Consider the following 20,345-nt stretch of genomic DNA (forward strand, 5'->3'; position numbering starts at 1 on the left):
AAACCAGAACATCAGGAGGGGGGTAGGAAAAAAACAAGAGGAAACAGGCTACCCTGCATAATGACTTAGCCACTCCAAGTCTCTATTTAAGCCTAAATTAATAGTATCCAATTTGCAAATGAATTCCAATTCAGCAGTTTCTCGCTGGAGTCTGGATTTGAAGTTTTTTTGTTGTAAAATAGCGACTTTCATGTCTGTAATCGCGTGACCAGAGAGATTGAAGTGTTCTCCGACTGGTTTATGAATGTTATAATTCTTGACATCTGATTTGTGTCCATTTACTCTTACGTAGAGACTGTCCAGTTTGACCAATGTACACGGCAGAGGGGCATTGCTGGCACATGATGGCATATATCACATTGGTGGATGTGCAGGTGAACGAGCCTCTGATAGTGTGGCTGATGTGATTAGGCCCTGTGATGGTGTCCCCTGAATAGATATGTGGGCACAATTGGCCACATATCTATTCAGGGGACACCATCACAGGGCCTAATCACATCAGCCACACTATCAGAGGCTCGTTCACCTGCACATCCACCAATGTGATATATGCCATCATGTGCCAGCAATGCCCCTCTGCCATGTACATTGGTCAAACTGGACAGTCTCTACGTAAAAGAATAAATGGACACAAATCAGATGTCAAGAATTATAACATTCATAAACCAGTCGGAGAACACTTCAATCTCTCTGGTCACGCAATCACAGACATGAAGGTCGCTATCTTAAAACAAAAAAACTTCAAATCCAGACTCCAGCGAGAAACTGCTGAATTGGAATTCATTTGCAAATTGGATACTATTAATTTAGGCTTAAATAGAGACTTGGAGTGGCTAAGTCATTATGCAGGGTAGCCTGTTTCCTCTTGTTTTTTCCTACCCCCCTCCTGATGTTCTGGTTTAACTTGGATTTAAACTTGAAGAGTGGTCAGTTTGGATGAGCTATTACCAGCAGGAGAGTGAGTTTGTGTGTGTATGGGGGTGGGGGGGATGTGAGAAAACCTGGATTTGTGCAGGAAATAGCCCAACTTGATTGTCATGCACATTGTGTAAAGAGTTGTCACTTTGGATGGGCTATCACCAGCAGGAGAGTGAATTTGTGTGGGGGGGTGGAGGGTGAGAAAACCTGGATTTGTGCTGGAAATGGCCCACCTGATGATCACTTTAGATAAGCTATTACCAGCAGGACAGTGGGGTGGGAGGAGGTATTGGTTCATATTCTCTCTGTATATATAAAGTCTGCTGCAGTTTCCACGATATGCATCTGATGAAGTGAGCTGTAGCTCACGAAAGCTTATGCTCTAATAAATTGGTTAGTCTCTAAGGTGCCACAAGTACTCCTTTTCTTTTTGCGAATACAGACTAACACGGCTGTTACTCTGAAATAAATCAGAAAGGTTTGTTTTGTTTTTAATTTCCTCCATCCAGAGTAATCTTTCTCCACATGAAACTGAAGTAGACTAGAGAAGATTTTTTTTTAATCAAAATGTTTCTATTCAGAAAAAAAAAGTCTACACAAACATGAAAACATTTGACAAAAGTTTTGATAAAAAGTATTTATATCTATTCAGTTTGTCAACAGGACAAAAAACAACCTGCAAATCATTTAGTTAGCCTTTTTTTGTCCTGAATATCATTGGGTAACTATGCAAACACAGTTATGGCTTTCCACACAGCTTTGTGGCCTTCTCTACCACTTTGTTTAACTCCACCTTGCAGAGCTCAGAAAGGCTGGAGGAAGCACTTGTACTTCAAATACAACAGGATGTTGTAGTAAGGATGCAGCTCTAACAAATAGCTCACATTCCGAGTAACTTTCCCAGACCTGAAGAAGAGCTCTGGTGTAAGCTTGTCTCTTCCACCAACAGAAGTTGGGCCAATAAAAGATATTACCTCACCTACCTTGCCTCTCTAAATTGCTCTCCTTCAGACTGTATTTAACCCAGCAAGTATTTCTCTTTTTGATGAACCACCCAAAGAGGGGGGTCAGTGAACTGCTGAATTTTTTAGGAGTAGGCCTACCAGCCCTGAGAGAATGGATGCGATTTCAGGGAGCAGGTTCTGCAAGTTTGCATCAGACCAAGGGGGGGGGGGGGGGGGAGGGATAAAATTCTTATAAAATTACAGACTAGATATGCATCATGAATTATCTTAGCTACACTGCTGGCATCAGCACCTCTTCAGTAAAAGAGAAGTCAGGTGAACCTTAAAATCCTGCTCTTTCATCTTACTTACACATTTTCCTCTCACCTATATTTGCATACTAGCGCTACACACTGACAGTCAGATAATATGCTATGACTATAGCCAGACTGTAAGATAAAGTTCTCAAAACTAACTGCCAGTTATGACATTACCAGATCCCACAGCTTTGGGGAAAATTATAGACTCAAAGAGGACAATGGAAGAACTCCAGAGATATACACAGTTCATAAGTTTTCTAAAAGGAGACAGCAGCACTGCAGACAAAGCCATATCCTGGAACCAATGACACAGATAAACTGGGATATTCTTGATAAGAGCCTTTCACAAAGGTAGAATTGGGAGAGCTGTTTTAGATTTTTTTTTTCTGACAATAACGCTTGTATGACTCAAATCAAAATCACCCTTTATTATAAGAGTACCAATGGCTGCATAATGGCTGAACTTTTACCCTAATAGCATGTGGATTCTCCAATGCATCATTTCAAAGGCTGCAAGTTTGAATGAGGTCGTTGCTAGCTGGCGAGAAGGGAATGGGAAGTCAGGGTTATGGGCTAAGCAGCAAGTTTAATGCATCTCTACACAGACCAGACAGGAAGCGCGGGGAGGTGGGGGCAGGGGGGGAGAGAGTGATCTGTCTGATGCATTAGATCATAAAGGCAGCCATAATATTAACTACAAAGCAGCACTCATTAAGACCATAACCTTTTTATGAATGAAGCCATTTGCATGACAGAGAGATTTCACAAAAGCAGGTGGGGATGGGCCACTCTACTTCCCAGGGTACTTACATCACTCATCAGACCCTTAAAGACAACAAGCTCTGCTTTCAGCCGCTCAATCTTTTCATTTAACTCTTCCTGGACAGCTTCAGCTTCTTGGGCCTCCTATGAGAGAGGAAATAAGGAAATAGCTAAATATCTGAAAGCATTAGTTAACTGCTACGCTTCACAAAGGTGGAAAATAGCTGGAAGGCAATATCGGCTCTTGAAAGCCTGCCCGTACCACCTGCACCAACCTCAATAGTCCCACTGCTACAAATGCAAGTGGTGGAGGGAGCATGGGTGAGTTTCCGGACCAGCCTACCTTGCTGCTCAACCAAGAGCATAGTGGGAGTGAAGAAGAGGAGAATATTTAGATGGAGTGTGGTCCAGGGGTTGCATCGTATCAGCATATTTTCCCCTACTTCAATCTGAACACTAGGAACTTCCGATGTTAAGAGAACCCAAATTCAGGGATTGGTTTTGTTCTATTAAGAAGGGTTCTCATGATGATGAGAGGCTAATGGCTTGGACTACTGTAGCTGAACACTCCAAAGAAGCGCCCCTTTACCTTCATTAAGTTAAGAGATTGCTTTCTGCAAAAGAACTGATACAGGATTAACATCCCATTTATTGCATACTGAAGAATAAAGATGCATTCCTTGCAGATTGAACTAGGTGAATCAAGGCACTCCTCCTGCTTCAATCAAAATTCAGCATCAAGCAACCTAAGGTTTCGAATATTAACAGCTCTATCCAGCAGGAGGTAATTCAGCTGCCACAACTACAAGGGCTCAAGACTCTTAGGATCAAAGAGTAATTAATCCAGACAAAATATTAATTTTAAATGACCACATGAAAGGGGAAAAACCTATACTATGAAGTATTTTAGCTCAAGAGTTGGAGGAATGGTGGTCAGTACTAGGAAAGCCAAGATCCCACTCAAAACCCACCTCTTGCATGGTTTCTACAATAGACTCCAGACCCATTCGCTTTGCCAGTTCCTCCTCCCATCTGAAAGAAAAAAAAGATTTGCAGGTAGAGATTAGAACAACATTTCTGGTTGAGTTTATTCCAGCCACAAAGATCTTACCTTACCTCTTGTAATAAAAAGATTAGATAGTTATTGTAGGTGTCCAGTGGAAAGCCTCCCTCAGTCTCAGCCACATGTGCACACACATACTCAAACTGACAATTTTCAAAGTAGCAATTAGAGTTTAATTCGTTTATCCACTAACACTATTTTCATTCTTCAACTGTAGCATGCGGACATGTATAAAAATAGGACACTGCAACAGCAATAGGTTGAAAATCTGGACAAGTCAGCAAATTTGCTACTTCTGGTATTTAGCCCTATAAACTTCAGGGACTAGTGATAAGCTTTCTTCATGACAATATCTTCAAAAGCCTATATTTATTCCAGTTGTATCAGAGAAGTACAGTTCCAAGCAGAGTATCTATCCTGCATGGGTATCCTTGAATGCTGTATGAATGCATGACATGCATGTGATAGTAACAAGGAGGGGAGGGATAGCTCAGTGGTTTGAGCTTTGGCCTGCTAAACCCAGGGTTGTGAGTTCAATCCTTGAGGGGGCCATTTAGGGATCTGGGGGAAAAATTGGGGATTGGTCCTGCTTTGAGCAGGGGGTTGGACTAGATGGCCTCGTGAGGTCCCTTCCAATCCTGATAGTCTATGATTCTTTGTAAGAGGCACATAGTGGGAACCAAGATGGCATTAAGGGAGGGTAAAACTTTCCATCGGTCTCGGACTGCAGGGCACACACACTATTTCTAAAAGCACTGCATCTTAAGGAAGGACAGTCCTGAATGATTTTTACACATTCCATCTCATCAGTGAGCCTCATGCTTATGACTCAAAACTCTAGTTCCCAAGGACAGGAAATGGGGAGCTGGTAAGCAACAACAGGACATTTGGACCACCAGGAGAGGAAAGAGAAGAGAAGATGAAGACTATTTAACAACATTGCCACATGTGGCAAATGCTAAAATCGTGGAACCAACTTAGGCAAAAATAGACTAAGCTGCTTAAGCTACCTCTTACTAGCCAATGTTTTAAAAATATACATTAATGCCAGTGAATAGGACCAATTTAGGATGAGTGATATTGAGTGTAAATATATACAAAATAAATATTTCTTCATGTACATTTATATATCTGATCTGTCAAACTTCAGGCCTGTTCAATAAAAGCAGCAGTTCATATATCTGAAAATACTGCTGTTTGCTGACATGTCTCACAAAAATAATTAAACATGAGAAGCAAGGGAGGTCAGCATGAAAAAATAGAGCACAACCACTGAAATAGAAGAAAGGAAGGATGCCAAGAGGTCTGTCATCAGGTCCGGATCCAATCCTTTCCATTAGCAGTTTTTTGAAGAAAATCTTGTGGGGCTGTTTCATTTCTTTTTAAAATGTTTATTGGTGCTAGCTTAATATTCACTGTCCTTTGAGCTGATGTCCACCATAAACCAAAGGAGGTATGAACTGAGCTAGATAGCGTTTTAGCATCTGTCTCTCATTTGAGTGTTTTGGATTTCAATGTTCCCTTCATTTCTTTTCCAAGATTTCCCCTCATCTTCCATCTCTTTTGATTAAGATTATTCTCCTTTAAGCCCCTGTATCATTCTTGATGGCCACCAATAGTTTTCCCATGTTTATCATATAGCAGAAGTAGGGTATTGGTGGTAAGTACTCCACCAATTGGCTTACCCTCAGAAATTCCAGGTTCTCTCATTTATCCTTGCCACTCCTCTACATAGTGTTCCTATTCTATTCAAATCACTCTGAATTATCCTCCCCCTCCCCAGTTTTCTTAAGTCTTAAGGTTTCATGACCTAACTGCATGGTTTTGTGTTCTTTCTTCCAGGTTGCCAACAATCAAGTCCGGTCTAATACTGACAGAAACACAGGCCAGGAGAAACAGTTGCTCCATCAGTGACCAACACCCATCAGTCCAGAAACAGAATCCCATCTTTTCCACAAAAACCCATAATGCATATCTGCAGTATTGCATGATTTGCTACACCTTCCTTGCAATATAACTAGGAGAATCAGGAATTGAAATTAACACTGATTATATTTCCATCAATCACAGAGAGATGAGAGTAAAAATAACTTTTTTTAAAATCAGTTTTATTAAATGTTGTTACATTAAGCTCTTCGAACAGTCTTTTTTAATTAAGAATTTATTTTTAAACAGAGTACCTAGTAAACTTTCAAATGCTGTATGATAAATCCTAATCTGATGTGCTATTTATAAATATTATGGCATTTTAAAAAATTATTAAAGACAGTGCCCCTTTAAGAATATATGCCAAAGTAATAGATTTATAATTGACACTTTAGTTTAACATTGTTGAATTATGAATCCATCATTGGATTAGTGTGAAAATATCTGGCAGCCATCTTCCCTTCACACATGGAAAGCTATATGTGGTGAACAAAGTATTGTAGAATTATGCAAGGTAAGTTTTGGGGGAGGATGGCAACAAGGTTTCTTCAGTGGATTTTAACATTCACAGAATTGTTGTCTATTACCTTTCTTGGGCCAAGCTTGTGCAACTATTCTTGAAGAGAATCTTTCCTACAGGACACACTCATTCACTCCAGTTTAGTAAAAGCCAAAGCTTTATCTCTGGAAAACCTGTCTGAAGCATTCCCAGCTCACTAAAGCCAATTGAGCCCCAAAAAACAGTAGCTTCATCAGGCAACAAGGGATTCTCCCATTAAGAATAAAGCTTCTTTTTATAGTTTAACAGAAGCTTGGCTTCTGGCACCAGCAGTTAAAAGGAACCAGGGTCCACTGACTCAGACAGCTAAACATGCAACAGAAAGTTTCCGTTATGTAAACCTTTGGAATGCAGCAGGTCACAAAATCTGCGCAGACCTTTCACTTAACGAATCCCCCGACAGAGCCTGGGAATTTGAAAGCCTAGTTAAGAGTATGACTGATCTCTGCCATTAAGAAATTTGCTTGCACTAATCCAGTAAATACTGTCTACCAAATGACAATTAAAAACACTCCTGTAGTCTCTAATTATAACAAGGTACGCAAGGAAAGTTATTTTTGTTCACACTCAGACAAATAGTTTTACAGCTAAATTAGAAGATGCAAGTCATGGATATGGCCATCTACCCCCCAAAAATATATATTTTAATCCAAATATGATATGATTAAGAATGTTGAAAGGAGAGCGAGTGTGCATTTTCTGGCTCAATTTCATAATCTTCCCAGCACAGTGTTAAGTCTTCCAATAGGAATAATTTCACCATATTTTCAAGTTTACAAGAGAAACCTGGTAAGGTGACTGGATTTTATGGGATGTTTGTATCACATTAAACAATTCTGAATTCACATACTATATCATAAGCCCCAACACACCCCCTCACAGACTGCAATAGGTTTGCATTTCAAATGCAGTTGAATGCCAAAGGATCATTTCAGCAGGGAAGAACAAAGGCAGCTGTGGGTGTGCTGCAGTTCTCGGTCTTAATCCATGACCAGCGGCACCTGAATTTATCATATCCTAATACAGTAGCAGCAGCATTGACTAAGCCCCGCACTAGTGTATTACAATGACAGGCTGACCGCATTTACTCTTCCCCTGCCACTGCAGGGCAGAAGTACTTGGCATGGTAACATTATGTCAACTCTCCAATATGTCACTGAACGCTAAAGTGGTACAGAAAGATATTACCAGTGTCTTTTCTCTGCCAATGATTTACTGCCAAACAGACTAAAATATTTAGGCTGGAATTTGTATTTGCCACAAATATTTTAGCTTTCATTTCCAATGTCCTATCTGCATTTAGGCTGCTAGTCACATGTACAAGTAGCATTGTTATTTTTCAAACCTCATTTGGTCATCTCACCTTCTGGACTGTAACGGACTACTTAATATTAAATTCACCTCATGCAATATGGTCCCCTTCTGCTACATTGAGGATGGGTCATATGGTTTTAGTCATTCATACTGCATTGCTGTCAGTTGTAAATGCAAGATAGCGTAACTAGATATTAGGAAAACTGCAGTGCGCTGTTCAAATTGTGAATACTAATTATATTTAGGTGAAGAGATTTAACCCATTATTTGCATCCATGCCCAAACACAACACAGCTCTGCGGGAAAATTATTTTTACTAAATATTACATCTATATATATATTTTACTAGTTGTAAGCCAAAAGCAAGCAAAATGCTTCAGCTTCCATCCCAAACACTTCAGTCACTCTGGAAAACTGTCAAAATCGTCATTCAGAATCTATGCACAGCCTATGGGGTAACAGTATTAACTTCCATCATAGAATCATAGAATATCAGGGTTGGAAGGGACCCCAGAAGGTCATCTAGTCCAACCCCCTGCTCGAAGCAGGACCAATTCCCAGTTAAATCATCCCAGCCAGGGCTTTGTCAAGCCTGACCTTAAAAACCTCTAAGGAAGGAGATTCTACCACCTCCCTAGGTAACGTATTCCAGTGTTTCACCGCCCTCTTAGTGAAAAAGTTTTTCCTAATATCCAATCTAAACCTCCCCCACTGCAACTTGAGACCATTACTCCTCGTTCTGTCATCTGCTACCATTGAGAACAGTCTAGAGCCATCCTCTTTGGAACCCCCTTTCAGGTAGTTGAAAGCAGCTATCAAATCCCCCCTCATTCTTCTCTTCTGCAGGTTAAACAATCCCAGCTCCCTCAGTCTCTCCTCATAAGTCATGTGTTCCAGACCCCTAATCATTTTTGTTGCCATCATTCCACTGCAGTTCCACTGGATTAGTTTTTCCATCCTTATGCCATAATTTAACTGCATTTCATATAAAGGAAGCACACAGCCCCGGTTCCTTTAAGTAGAAACCCAAGATAATTTTTGTGGAGAGTGGAAGAAGGGTGCCATCTTTTAAATAATAGATTAAATATATGCTGAGAACATAATTTTATCCATTTCTCCAACAGAAACAGAGATCTGGGCCTTTTAAATATGATAATTTTTAAGTTAAGTTTTCTTCTGAAAGTAAGCCAGGAATTACATTAGACTGATGATAAATCAGGGTCCCCACCATAAATCACTGATCAGTAAAGTCAACTTGTTCTCAGTTTCAGAATGTATTCCTTACTGCCAGGCTGACTAGCCTCATGTAACACCTGGAAAAATGAAGTCACTGAGTTGACATCTGGGGGGAAAAAAGTCTTCATTTTCCCCACCACTCTTAACACAAACCTCTGGAGACTTGTTTTTTGGGGGATGAGGGGGGAAAATGGAAGGAGGGGGGAAGGGAAGAATGGAGGACTGAATTGAAGATTAAATCGTCCCTTAATGCCTCCAAGCAAGTTAGAGAATAGATAGTGTCAGAAAACAATCATCCTGTATTTGCAGTAACACAAGTATTTTAAAGGGCCTTGGGCAATTGCTGCTACTGTACATTTGAGTATTGCAATAAGCAAAGAAAAAGACAGCACCTTCCCAAGGGTATGCGAACTACTGTGCATTGGCACAGATATATGAAACATGTACTAAGCAGTACTACAGAATTTTAGGCTAGCCAATTTCTGCCCACTCAGTTACTCTCTTCCAACACAAGAGCTGAACTGCAAGTAAACCACAGCATGTTTCAGATGCCCTTAAAAATCCTCTGCTTCTAAGCAACCTTATAGGCTCCACATGTAAGTGGTGCTGCTGTGAGAGATCTATGAAGATGCTTCTGTAGCACTTCAATACATATGTCGCTTCCTTCCCTCTCCTCCCAAGGAGGGAGAGAAAGCCAGCCTGCTTAATCAGCATCACCCCTGCAGCATAAATGAGAGCCTGTAGTTTCCTGGCAGGACTACAGTGGGAAACCAGATCAGCTCTTCCCATTGGAGCAGTGATGTTTGCTGCTCTGAAGAAAGAGAGGTGACAGGAATTACCAGAACAATAACGCACAGAAGGGAAGTGACTGTACAGGCTACCAGGCTGAAAACAGCGGTCCTCATATTTGTGCTGCAGGATATTAACTAGACAGCTGCTTCTACTAGTCTCAGATATAGGAATTTGATGTTGAGCCCAGAAATAGCTATGATTTCCAGCTGCAGCCAAAGTGGCTTTCAGAGCTGGAGAGGCAAATGTTGCTAACCTGAATGTACATATGGAGAAAAGGCTATTGCTAGCCTACTCCAAGCTTACTAGGATTTTTTTTAAAAATAAAATTCAGAAAGGGCAATTTCAGTACTGACTATACTCTTCCCCTCCACTCTACTGAGGGCAGACATTTAAAATGTTATGACTACCTTCTAAATTCACAGATTTACAGGCTTATATTACAGTTATTAGAACATGAAGGTCTAGTCAAGATAAAACTAAGGATACATTTCCCTTTTTCCAGATGTGACATTACATTCCAAATGTATTCAATCACTGCAGTTTCAGGCCTCAAACTGCCTCTGCAATCATGTGATTAGGAATAAGCATTTTACATAGCTTGGCACAAAGTGAAGAACTGTGTGCCTTTTAAGAGAGGGAGTAGCTAGAGCATGAGACATTGAACTAACAAGATAGTAGGATGCCGAATAGCCTTGCAAGGATTAACACTGCTTTTGTAGGTTTTAGAGTAGCAGCCGTGTTAGTCTGTATTCACAAAAAGAAAAAGAGTACTTGTGGCACCTTAGAGACTAACCAATTTATTTGAGCATAAGCTTTTGTGAGCTACAGTCCACTGAATGCATCTGATGAAGTGAGCTGTAGCTCATGAAAGCTTATGCCCAAATAAATTGGTTAGTCTCTAAGGTGCCACAAGTACTGCTTTTGTAGTACAGCTGAATCACATTTCAAACACCCATGTTTCCTTAGAAAATGGAACAGTACACAGAGATCAACACTTAGATGAGCCCCTGTTCAAAAGAAAACAGGTGGAGATTACAAGGAAATCTGATAGTACCCAGGTGTAAATTGCTCTAGGCTTCCACTATTCATAACTTTCATTGGAACTAACCAGACATCCATACTGAATCCTTATCGACAGACAATTCACAGCTAAACCAGCTTCCCCCTCCCTGGATCACCAAGGCTAAGCAACATGATCTTGAACCATCTCTTTACCAGTATGAGCATATAAAGTTTAGGTAGGATTCTGAGTGGTGGGGGAAACTGCCATTTAGAGCCACATTGTCAAAAGAGCTCAGCACATTGATAAGCCAAAAGTTATGTCTGAACCACATTATCAACTCCTTTACTGACAAAAAAGATAAAGTACTCCTCATTCACCATTAAATGAGGATTCCTATTTTGTCAAAAGAATTTCAACGAAAAAAATATTTCTTAGATATGAAAAAATGTAGCAAAGAAACACTGCTGTAGGATGTTGTGAAGACAAGAAACTCTTCTTATGGTACTGTTGAGGTTTTCCCTCTGTACTTCCATCTCTATGGGGTACCAGACTGAAAGCATAGCAATAATCAAGCTCAAGCAAGCCTCCTTGTTGTCAGGGTACATGGGATCACACAAAAGAACTCTCTTCGAAGCACAAGTTCAACTGAACACTATCAATATGCTACCAATGGAAATACTAGCTGCAAAAGCCTGTTAACCCTAACTTAAGTGTTCAAGTGTCAAACCATTTCACAGGACAGGAAGCATACAAAAACACAGAAAAAAACCAGACTCAAAGATGTCAATATTTCATTTGGGCATGTGAGACACACCTAGTACTGCTCATCCTTTATATGTGAAGCATCTAAGATGCATTCTCTGTGATGTGTCCTACCTGTAAGGACACAGATGGGAAAATATGTGCATTCTATGCCAGGCTCAGTTAATTATACCTTAGGTGTTACCCAAAAGGGCTTGTGTTCTGCAATCACAGGTTAGAGAGACATTTTTTGCTCTCTTGTGGCAACATCACTTGTTCTTTTGTGGTTTGATGGCTTTTGACGCCCATATTTTGTTTAGGTGAACTCTGACGGGCAGGGCGTGCCCCACCATTCACTAATGTTGGCATGAGATTTGATGTTTAGCATGTTCAAGCCCAACCAATTTAATTGTTTGAGATTACTCATAGCAATCTCATGCTCGTTTTCTGTTTAGGTCTGTAGTAACATGCCCATTAATCTAGTCTCCCCACATCTATCCAGTGACATCTAGATATCGCCACCAAGGTTTATAATTGTGGGTATGACACACTGATTTCATTCTAATTGCCATATTGCCCCAGGAGTAGCACTTATGCTGCCATACAAAGAATCCAGTTTCAAATCTCATGTTTGGTCAGAGAAAGACCATCGATGATACTACTTCTGACAGAGGATGCCCCTGCTTATGAGGAGAATGTACTTTAGCACGTGGAAAGATCAAGATCTCTTGGTCAAATTTTCTAATGTGGAAGTGTATAAATCCTTTTCATACACACACACACACACACACCCTTAAGAGTTTGCAGCATCCTAGTTCCCTTGTAACACAAATCCTGCCCCATACTGGACCCATATTTGTAGGCAGGTCAGGGGAAGAACCTGTCTACAAGATGAACACCAGAATCCCACCAATTCATTGCAGTGACTAGGGACATACATTGCAGAAAAGTCTGAATTAGCAAGTCAAACAATATAGAGGACTCAAGGATGTTGCAACAAAAGATGCATTTTGTCAAAACAAAATACGTATTTGTTGATTACAAAGCCACACTAAGTCTTTTGTTATGTATTTTGTTAAAATAAGATTGTTTAGTAATATTACACCTCAGAGCACTGTCTGTTATTAAACCCCTACTCTGTAAGATCCTCAGAACAGGAAACTGACCCATTCCACATTCTGTACAGTACGGAGCACACAGTCAGTACTCCGATTACATTGGGATGTGGGAGAAGAGCTGGGATTTGTGAACAAGCTAGGGAAGCATTAATGTGTAGGGATTATATATTATCTGCTGTACTGTATAGGGATTCTTCAGATTTATCTCAAAGAGACCAATTTCAGGCCCAAGAGCCCTGGTTTCTTACTGAAATACAAATTAATGCTATCTGATTAATACATTTTACACTGAGCCAATTTTATTTGAATGTCTGATTCCATGAAGCCTCCCTCTAACATAACAGCACAGCATTCTTGAATGAAGTGATCGGTGGCTTGCTACTTCATAGGGTCTGTCCCCTGTGTGGATTCGCTGAAGTGTAGTCAGGGAAAATCTCTGAGTAAAGCTTGTCCCACACTCACAGCTTTATGCAAAAGGTCTCTTGTAAGGTATCATAAGAAAGGTTATAAGCTACTGAATATGTTCCTCCTATTTGTATGCATATATCATTGTGGTATCTGAAGCTAGAAATATGAAGTATAACTGAAGTCCTATTGTAATTATGCAAAGTGTGGGCCATTAATGGTGGTTTAGAATCTTGATGGCTCCCATTGACTAGGACAATTGGTTGTAAATGCTTAATTTACCTGCAAGCCTTCCTGTGTACCTGTGGGCCAACCCAGGAAGAATGGAGACTAGGGGGGTCTTACAGTGATACATGACCATGACACGATACTGGAATCCATCTTAAATCTGGTACTTTTCCATTCAGAAGGAGGGGTGGGGACCCAGAGAGACAAAAAGATTTCTGCCTTGTGCCTAAGCTATAAAAGGGGGTGGAGCAGGACAAAAGGGGCTGCCAGTCATAAGAAACCCCCTGCTTACCACCTGAGATGTCTGCTGGAACTAACAAAGACTGTACCGGGGAAAGGATTGGGCCCACACGAGGAAGGAGTCTAGTCCGTGAAAGAAGCTTATTGGAACATCTCTGAGGGTGAGATATTACCTGTAATCAACTTCTTAATGTATTAGGCTTAGACTTGCATGTTTTGCTTTATTTTGCTTGGTGACTTACTTTGTTCAGTTTATTACTTGAAACCATTTAAATCCTACTTTTTATACTTAATAAACCAAAGTGATTTTATTGATAGATTTCAGAGTAGCAGCCGTGTTAGTCTGTATCTGCAAAACGAACAGGAGTACTTGTGGCACCTTAGAGACCTAATAAATTTATTAGAGCATAAGCTTTCGTGGGCTGCAGCCCACTTCATCGGATGCATGGAATGGAACATATAGTAAGAAGATTATATATCTATCTAATATATAGATGATATAAATATATATAATCTTATATAGAATATATAGATAATCTTCCCATACAGAAACAAACCTGGATTCTTCCAGCACAAGAGGGAAGTGAATCCAGTCATTTAAGATGCAACTGCTTACTCAAGAAGGCTTTTTGGCATAATGTAGGACAGCCTGTTTGTTGTATGTGCTACAGGGTCTCTGCAATCTTTTTGACAATTTTTTTTTTTAAAGAAAAAGCAGTGGAGAGAGAGCTTGCTGAAAAGGAGTTTACATCGTTCAAGTTTAAGACTGATATCTGTAACGAAATAAGACAAGTTATACTCAACTTTGTGACAAAGTCAGCTGAGAGAACTGAAAAGTCTTAATTTACCAACAAAGTCATGATTGTTAGCATCTATGATAGATTCTCACAGCAGGAGACAAACGCAATAGCAATTTAATTTGAAACAATAGTGCTATCTAGAATGAAGGTCATGAAATCAATCCCTTATGTTGGCTGAGGACCATACTGTAGTAATGGATAACTTATGAAGCCATCAAGCAGTCTATATTGCTAACCTCTAGTTTTAGCAGGAGACCAAATTCACAGATCCTAGTCTCCTTTATTTTCTAACAGCAACTTAGTTCAGGGATTCTATGTCAACTTGCATTCAGATCATGACTGTAAATGTCTCAACTACCAACTGACTTAAAGCAAACTCTTGGTCGCAAGGAAAGCTTTTATTTTCTCAAAATTTTGTAGCTTATGTATTGGAAATAATTGTTCTTAACTATTCTATAGGAATGACCACAGAACCTCTGCAAGTAGATTTTACTAGACTCATTTACTGGTGTAGTAGAGAAAGAAGGTAGATGAAGTAATATCTTTTATTGAATTAACTTCTGTTGGTAAAAGACCAGCTTTCAAGCTTACACAGAGTTCTTCTTCAGGTCTGGGAAAGCTACTCAGAGTATATTGAATTTCTTTCCTTTCCCGTTCTTCCTACCATTTCACAGGATTCTCTGTAGCTAAATGGAGACAAAGAGAGGTGAGTTCATTTTAAGCATGCTAAGGAATATTTGTCCATGTCTCAAATCAGTGGGAAGCCAAGACACCAACCCTTGTTTTTGAAGTAGGCCAGATGGCAAGACTTCTCTGTATACGGCATTTAAGCAAACGTTATATGCAATGCTGTGACATCTGTTCATGTCAGTGTAGTTACGTCTGAGAACTACTAGTGCAGCAGAATATGAAGGAGGAGGTCCTCTATTTTAAAGAGATCTACTGCAATTTTCTCTAAAGTAATTCTCCTCCGCACCTAAACAATCGTGCTGTTCATATGAAAATTATTTGTTTCATGTCAGTAAAATAAGAGTTTATTAATCAAAAGTGTAAATCCTGGTGATGAGACACTGTCCAACTGTGGGTAGTGAAACTATATCACTGGACATGGCCCACCTTGATTACCATGCACATTGTAGGGAGAGTGGTCACTTTGGATGAGCTATTACCAGCAGGAGAATGAGTCTGTGTGTGTGTGTTTTTGGAGGGGGGTGAGGGGGTAAGAGAACCTGGATTTGTGCAGGAAATGGCCCACCTTGATTATCATGCACACTGTGTAGAGAGTTGTCACTTTGGATGGGCTATCACCAGCAGGAGAGTGAGTTGGGGGGGGGGCGCGGAGGGTGAGAAAACCTGGATTTGTGCTGGAAATGGCCCAACTTGATGATCACTTTAGATAAGCTATTACCAGCAGGACAGTGGGGTGGGAGGAGGTATTGTTTCATATTCTCTGTGTGTATATAAAGTCTGCTGCAGTTTCCACAGTATGCATCCGATGAAGTGAGCTGTAGCTCACGAAAGCTTATGCTCAAATAAATTGGTTAGTCTCTAAGGTGCCACAAGTCCTCCTTTTCTTTTTGCGAATACAGACTAACACGGCCGTTACTCTGAAACCTATATCACTGATAACTGTGAACATTTAAGTACAGTAGTCAAATTACTAGCTACATGTGATTTCCTCCACCCCACTTCCTCTTGTGTCTGCTAATACTATGCAAGACATTGCAGATCTGTGCACGCAAAACCTTCTTCTGTAATATAGCTTGATACGGCTTTCTGTAAGACGCTGTATTTACTTCTCAGCACACAATAGTAACGCTGACAGCCTGCACATTAAGGGAAGGCTGGAATTATTAGCAGTACTAATAGTACTGAAGTGTCTCACGTTTGAGTGAATAGTGACCTGTTGGCTGGATTCTTTCTGACATAAAAGATCCTTCCTGACAGTCACAAAAACAGAGGATTGACAATACAAATAAACCTGATGAGATTACTTATGTGCTTAGGGAACATACGAGTTTCAATACCAGAGCAGGCCATTGATCCAGATGGGTTTGTTAACCTTCTTAGGGAAATAAGAGAAAGCAACATCCAAATAACTTGAGCTAGAAAAGCGTGGTTTTTGTTTTTGGATTTTTTTTGGGGGGGGGGGGGGTGAGGGGAGAAGGTTAGGAGCACTCCACTCCTCTAAAGTCAGGGGGAAAAAACAGATTACATGACCTAGTTTTAGAATGTGATCAGGACCCAAGCAGCAAGCATTGTAATCTCCACTCTACACTTTAGAAAATAGTTGAGTTTACAGCAGAGTGTTTAGAAAAGTATCTTTTGGATTATGTAAATACGGAAAACTAACTAACTTCTTGCATATCTAAGCTAAAAAAACACAGGAGGTTCCAACACCAACAATTCCTCAGGACAGTTTAGTATCTCATTTATTCCTGTAAAAATATTTATGCTGGTACTTGGAACCCTTCAACAAACCTACACTTCTCTAAACTATGTGCAAAGCCTAAACAACATGGAGTTATTACACATTTAGAATGGTTAAAAACCAGTTTCCAGTACTTCCCTTCTCCCCCAATGGACCCTGGGGCAACAGAATCTCTTCAGTAATAGGAGAACCTGGGGACTGCCTTCCTTCCACTCTACTAATTCTGCTACTCAAGCATTGTAGTGAATTCAGTGCTGCAGTATACTGACTGACCAACAGAAAATTGAAGCCATTTGTAACCCTCATCAGGGAAAGAGCTCAGCCAGTCAACATCAACAAGATAATCATGGTCCCTATAATTAGGTTGATAGGCCATCATCCTTGTTCATCCGGAATAACCTGAAAGCGCAAGAGCACCTTTTTCAGCTTCAAGTTAATCTGGGCTGAGGTGGACTAACTTGGTGCATTGAGATAAAGGTCATCTCCATCAGACCCAAATGGTCTAGTAATTAAGTAGCAACCTGTTCTCTTTCCTACAAATTCATTATATGGCAAGTTCTCATTCCAAAAATGTTCATTTTCAAACTGAAATGTGTAAAGAACTGCCTATTATACCCTCTGAGCCCTACGTAAAACAATTACCATCAAGGCTTTATCATATACCTGGGGCAAAAATACATGCTACATTGTTCCTATAGCATTGTAACTGTCATAACTGTAGATTAAAATGAGCCAAAATAATTCTGTTTGTAATTGGTAATCTGAAAAGCAGAAGATTAAATTACTGTAAACATCCAGAATGCACGTTAAATATTTAACTCATGTTTTATAGAGTGCCTCCTTGCAGAAGCAACACTAACCCAGCTGCTTTTAATAGAATGTGTATCAAAATACATTTTTCTCCTTGTCCATCAGCTGGCTGCTTTAGAAATATTTCAGTATGTCAAGAGAATGGTGTTCTTGAGAGATAGTTTCCAGTATTTTGGCCTTGGAGTGGTAGTATAAGACCACATAGATACAGGACTGCTGTTTATTAAATGGACTGGCTTGGCCATTATTTCAAATGGGAAAGTCTCAGAAGTAACTCAACAGGGGCTATACAATGAGAGGTTAAGTAAATAGAAAATAGACATTAAAGACTCCGAAGAAATGCATTTTTATGTTTATTTGTAAAGTTACATCACTTGCAAAGAAGGGGGGGGGGGGGAGAAGAGAGTGAAACGTCATCTGTATTCAAATCTTCCTTTCTGAACAGAATGGTGACGCCACTCTGGATGTGTATCTAGATAAGGACTGCAAAGCCTCTTGGGACAACCATACCTCTGAATAATATAATTATGTACCTTTATACTAAACTGGTTCAGCTTCATTTTCTGGGAAGGAAAAGAAGGCAGTTAAATCTGAGTAATCGAAACAAACTATCAATATAATCCTATTGTAATAAATAGAATTCATATCAAATTTAAATGTTTTGATAGATATCACAGTGTGCATGTACAAACATTAAGTATTTGGAGAAACTGAGGAGCAGAAGTAGTATAGTGTTTTGGAACACGTGCATGTTGCTCAGACAATTTCCAGGCCTCTCATATTATTCAAAGATGAGAAATTTAGCCCAGGGTTGCCAAACTATTTTGCAGTCAGTATTTGTGCAGATGAATACCCAACATCTGAAATCCCTTGGAGCATCCAACATATGGAAATAATCTGCCTGCAAGTGTTAATGCGTGAGAATTTCTGAATTAAGACCTCCTACACTGAAAAGGTCACTTGAAACAAGCTTTTAGAGGCCCAGCATAGGCAGAAAAGAAGCTGCTACTGTATTTTCCACTCCATGCATCTGATGAAGTGGGTTTTAGCCCATGAAAGCTTATGCCCAGATAAATTTGTTAGTCTCTAAGGTGCCACAAGGACTCCTCGTCGTTTTTGCTTGATTAGTGTGTACTGTGGAATACAGTATGCTATTATGGTGCCCTGGTAATGCCAAGTGATTCACTTTGACAGCTCATCTCCGGCACCCTCATCATTGCTGGAAAAACTATGGGCTACAGCTTAATAGAATAGAGCAGGAAAAAGCAGCATTTTTAAATTTTCTGAAATATTTAAACAAATTAGAAGTGAATACAAATTAAGTTGTTTACATGAGTTACCAACAGTGACTATTTGCATGCTCAGTTTATCAGTGACAAAACAGCAAACAAGATGCAACTGTGACAGATATTCCAATCCCATTCAATGTCTTTGAGGACCATACTGTATTAAGTTTATGAATCTATGTAGGCCAGGGACTGTATGCAACTCCAGTGGGGAGGGTCACCATAGTCCTTCAGGAACCATTCAGAAGTAAGGAATTGGATGAACTTCTGTGGCTCAAGAACTACCTTGGGGGTACCAAGATTAACAAACAATGCCAACTGTGACTTGAACAACAAGGAGGCTGGTGGCACCTTAAAGACTAAAAGATTTATTTGGGTATAAGCTTTCGTGGGTAAAACACCACTTCTTCAGATGCATGGAGTGAAAATTACAGATAAAGGCATTATATAATGCCACATGAAGGAAAGGGAGTTACCTCACAAGTGGAGAACCAGTGTTGACAGGACCAATTCGATCAGGGTGGATGTAGTCCACTTCCAATAATAGAGGAGGAGGTGTCAATTCCAGGAGAGGCAAAGGTGCTTTTGTAATGAGCCCGCCACTCCTAGTCCCTATTCAAGCCCAAATTAATGGTGTTAAATTTGCAAATGAAGTTTAGTTCTGCTGTTTCTCTTTGAAGTCTGTTTCTGAAGTTTTTTGTTCAAGTATAGCTACCTTTAAATCTGTTACAGAATGTCCAGGAAGACTGAAGTGTTCCCCTACTGGCTTTTGTATGTTACCAGTCCTGAGGTCCGATTTGTGGCCATTTATTCATTTACATAAGGACTGTCCGGTTGTGTCTTGTTGTCAAGTTGTGACTTGAACATCTACACTTCCATTATTATGCAGATACCCACTAGGAAACGGTCTTTCAGCAGTCCTCTTAAGTAGAGCACAATCAGATAAGATTTTCAGCTCCTACCAGCCTAGACTAGAACTAAACTAAACTAATGACCTGCAGTGACTGAGAAAATTACCTCCCTCCCTCCCTTTTCTTTAGAACACCACACAATTAAAAGAGTGCTATGCTTTGAGTCATACGCCCAAAACCCAAATCAAATCAAAGTCCAATGAGCAGGAAAGCCACGCAAGCATGGCACAGGGAATAAATCCTATTCAATCAGTTAAAGCTGCTACTCAGTTTGGGGCAACGGGGGAAAAGAGTAACACAATAAATGCTTCATGCATTTCTTGGAAATAAAGCTGAATTGTGCATTGGGGGCAGGGGGTGGGAGGGATAGCTCAGTGGTTTGAGCATTGGCCTGCTAAACCCAGGGTTGTGAGTTCAATCCTTGAGGGGGCCATTTAGCTTTCTGGGGCAGAAATTGGGGACTGGTCCTGCTTTGAGCAGGGGGTTGGACTAGATGACTCCTGAGGTCCCTTCCAACCCTGATATTCTATTATTTGAA

General features: G+C 40.1%; 1 protein-coding gene across 3 annotated transcripts in view; it reads right to left on the reverse strand.

Annotated features, from left to right (window-relative positions):
- IFFO2 (intermediate filament family orphan 2) overlaps positions 1–20,345 on the reverse strand; it is a 53,936-nt gene that overhangs the window by 18,465 nt on the left and 15,126 nt on the right. For all 3 annotated transcript variants that reach the window (XM_078849380.1, XM_078849379.1, XM_073317115.2), the window contains exons 2-3: positions 3,916–3,976; positions 2,993–3,088 (exon numbers count right to left, since the gene is read on the reverse strand). In XM_078849380.1, coding sequence (XP_078705506.1) covers positions 2,993–3,088; positions 3,916–3,976 — 157 coding nt within the window. The remainder of the gene's footprint in view (positions 1–2,992; positions 3,089–3,915; positions 3,977–20,345) is intronic.

The sequence above is a fragment of the Lepidochelys kempii genome, chromosome 18 (assembly GCF_965140285.1).
Source record: "Lepidochelys kempii isolate rLepKem1 chromosome 18, rLepKem1.hap1, whole genome shotgun sequence".
Classification (NCBI taxonomy): domain Eukaryota; kingdom Metazoa; phylum Chordata; order Testudines; family Cheloniidae; genus Lepidochelys; species Lepidochelys kempii.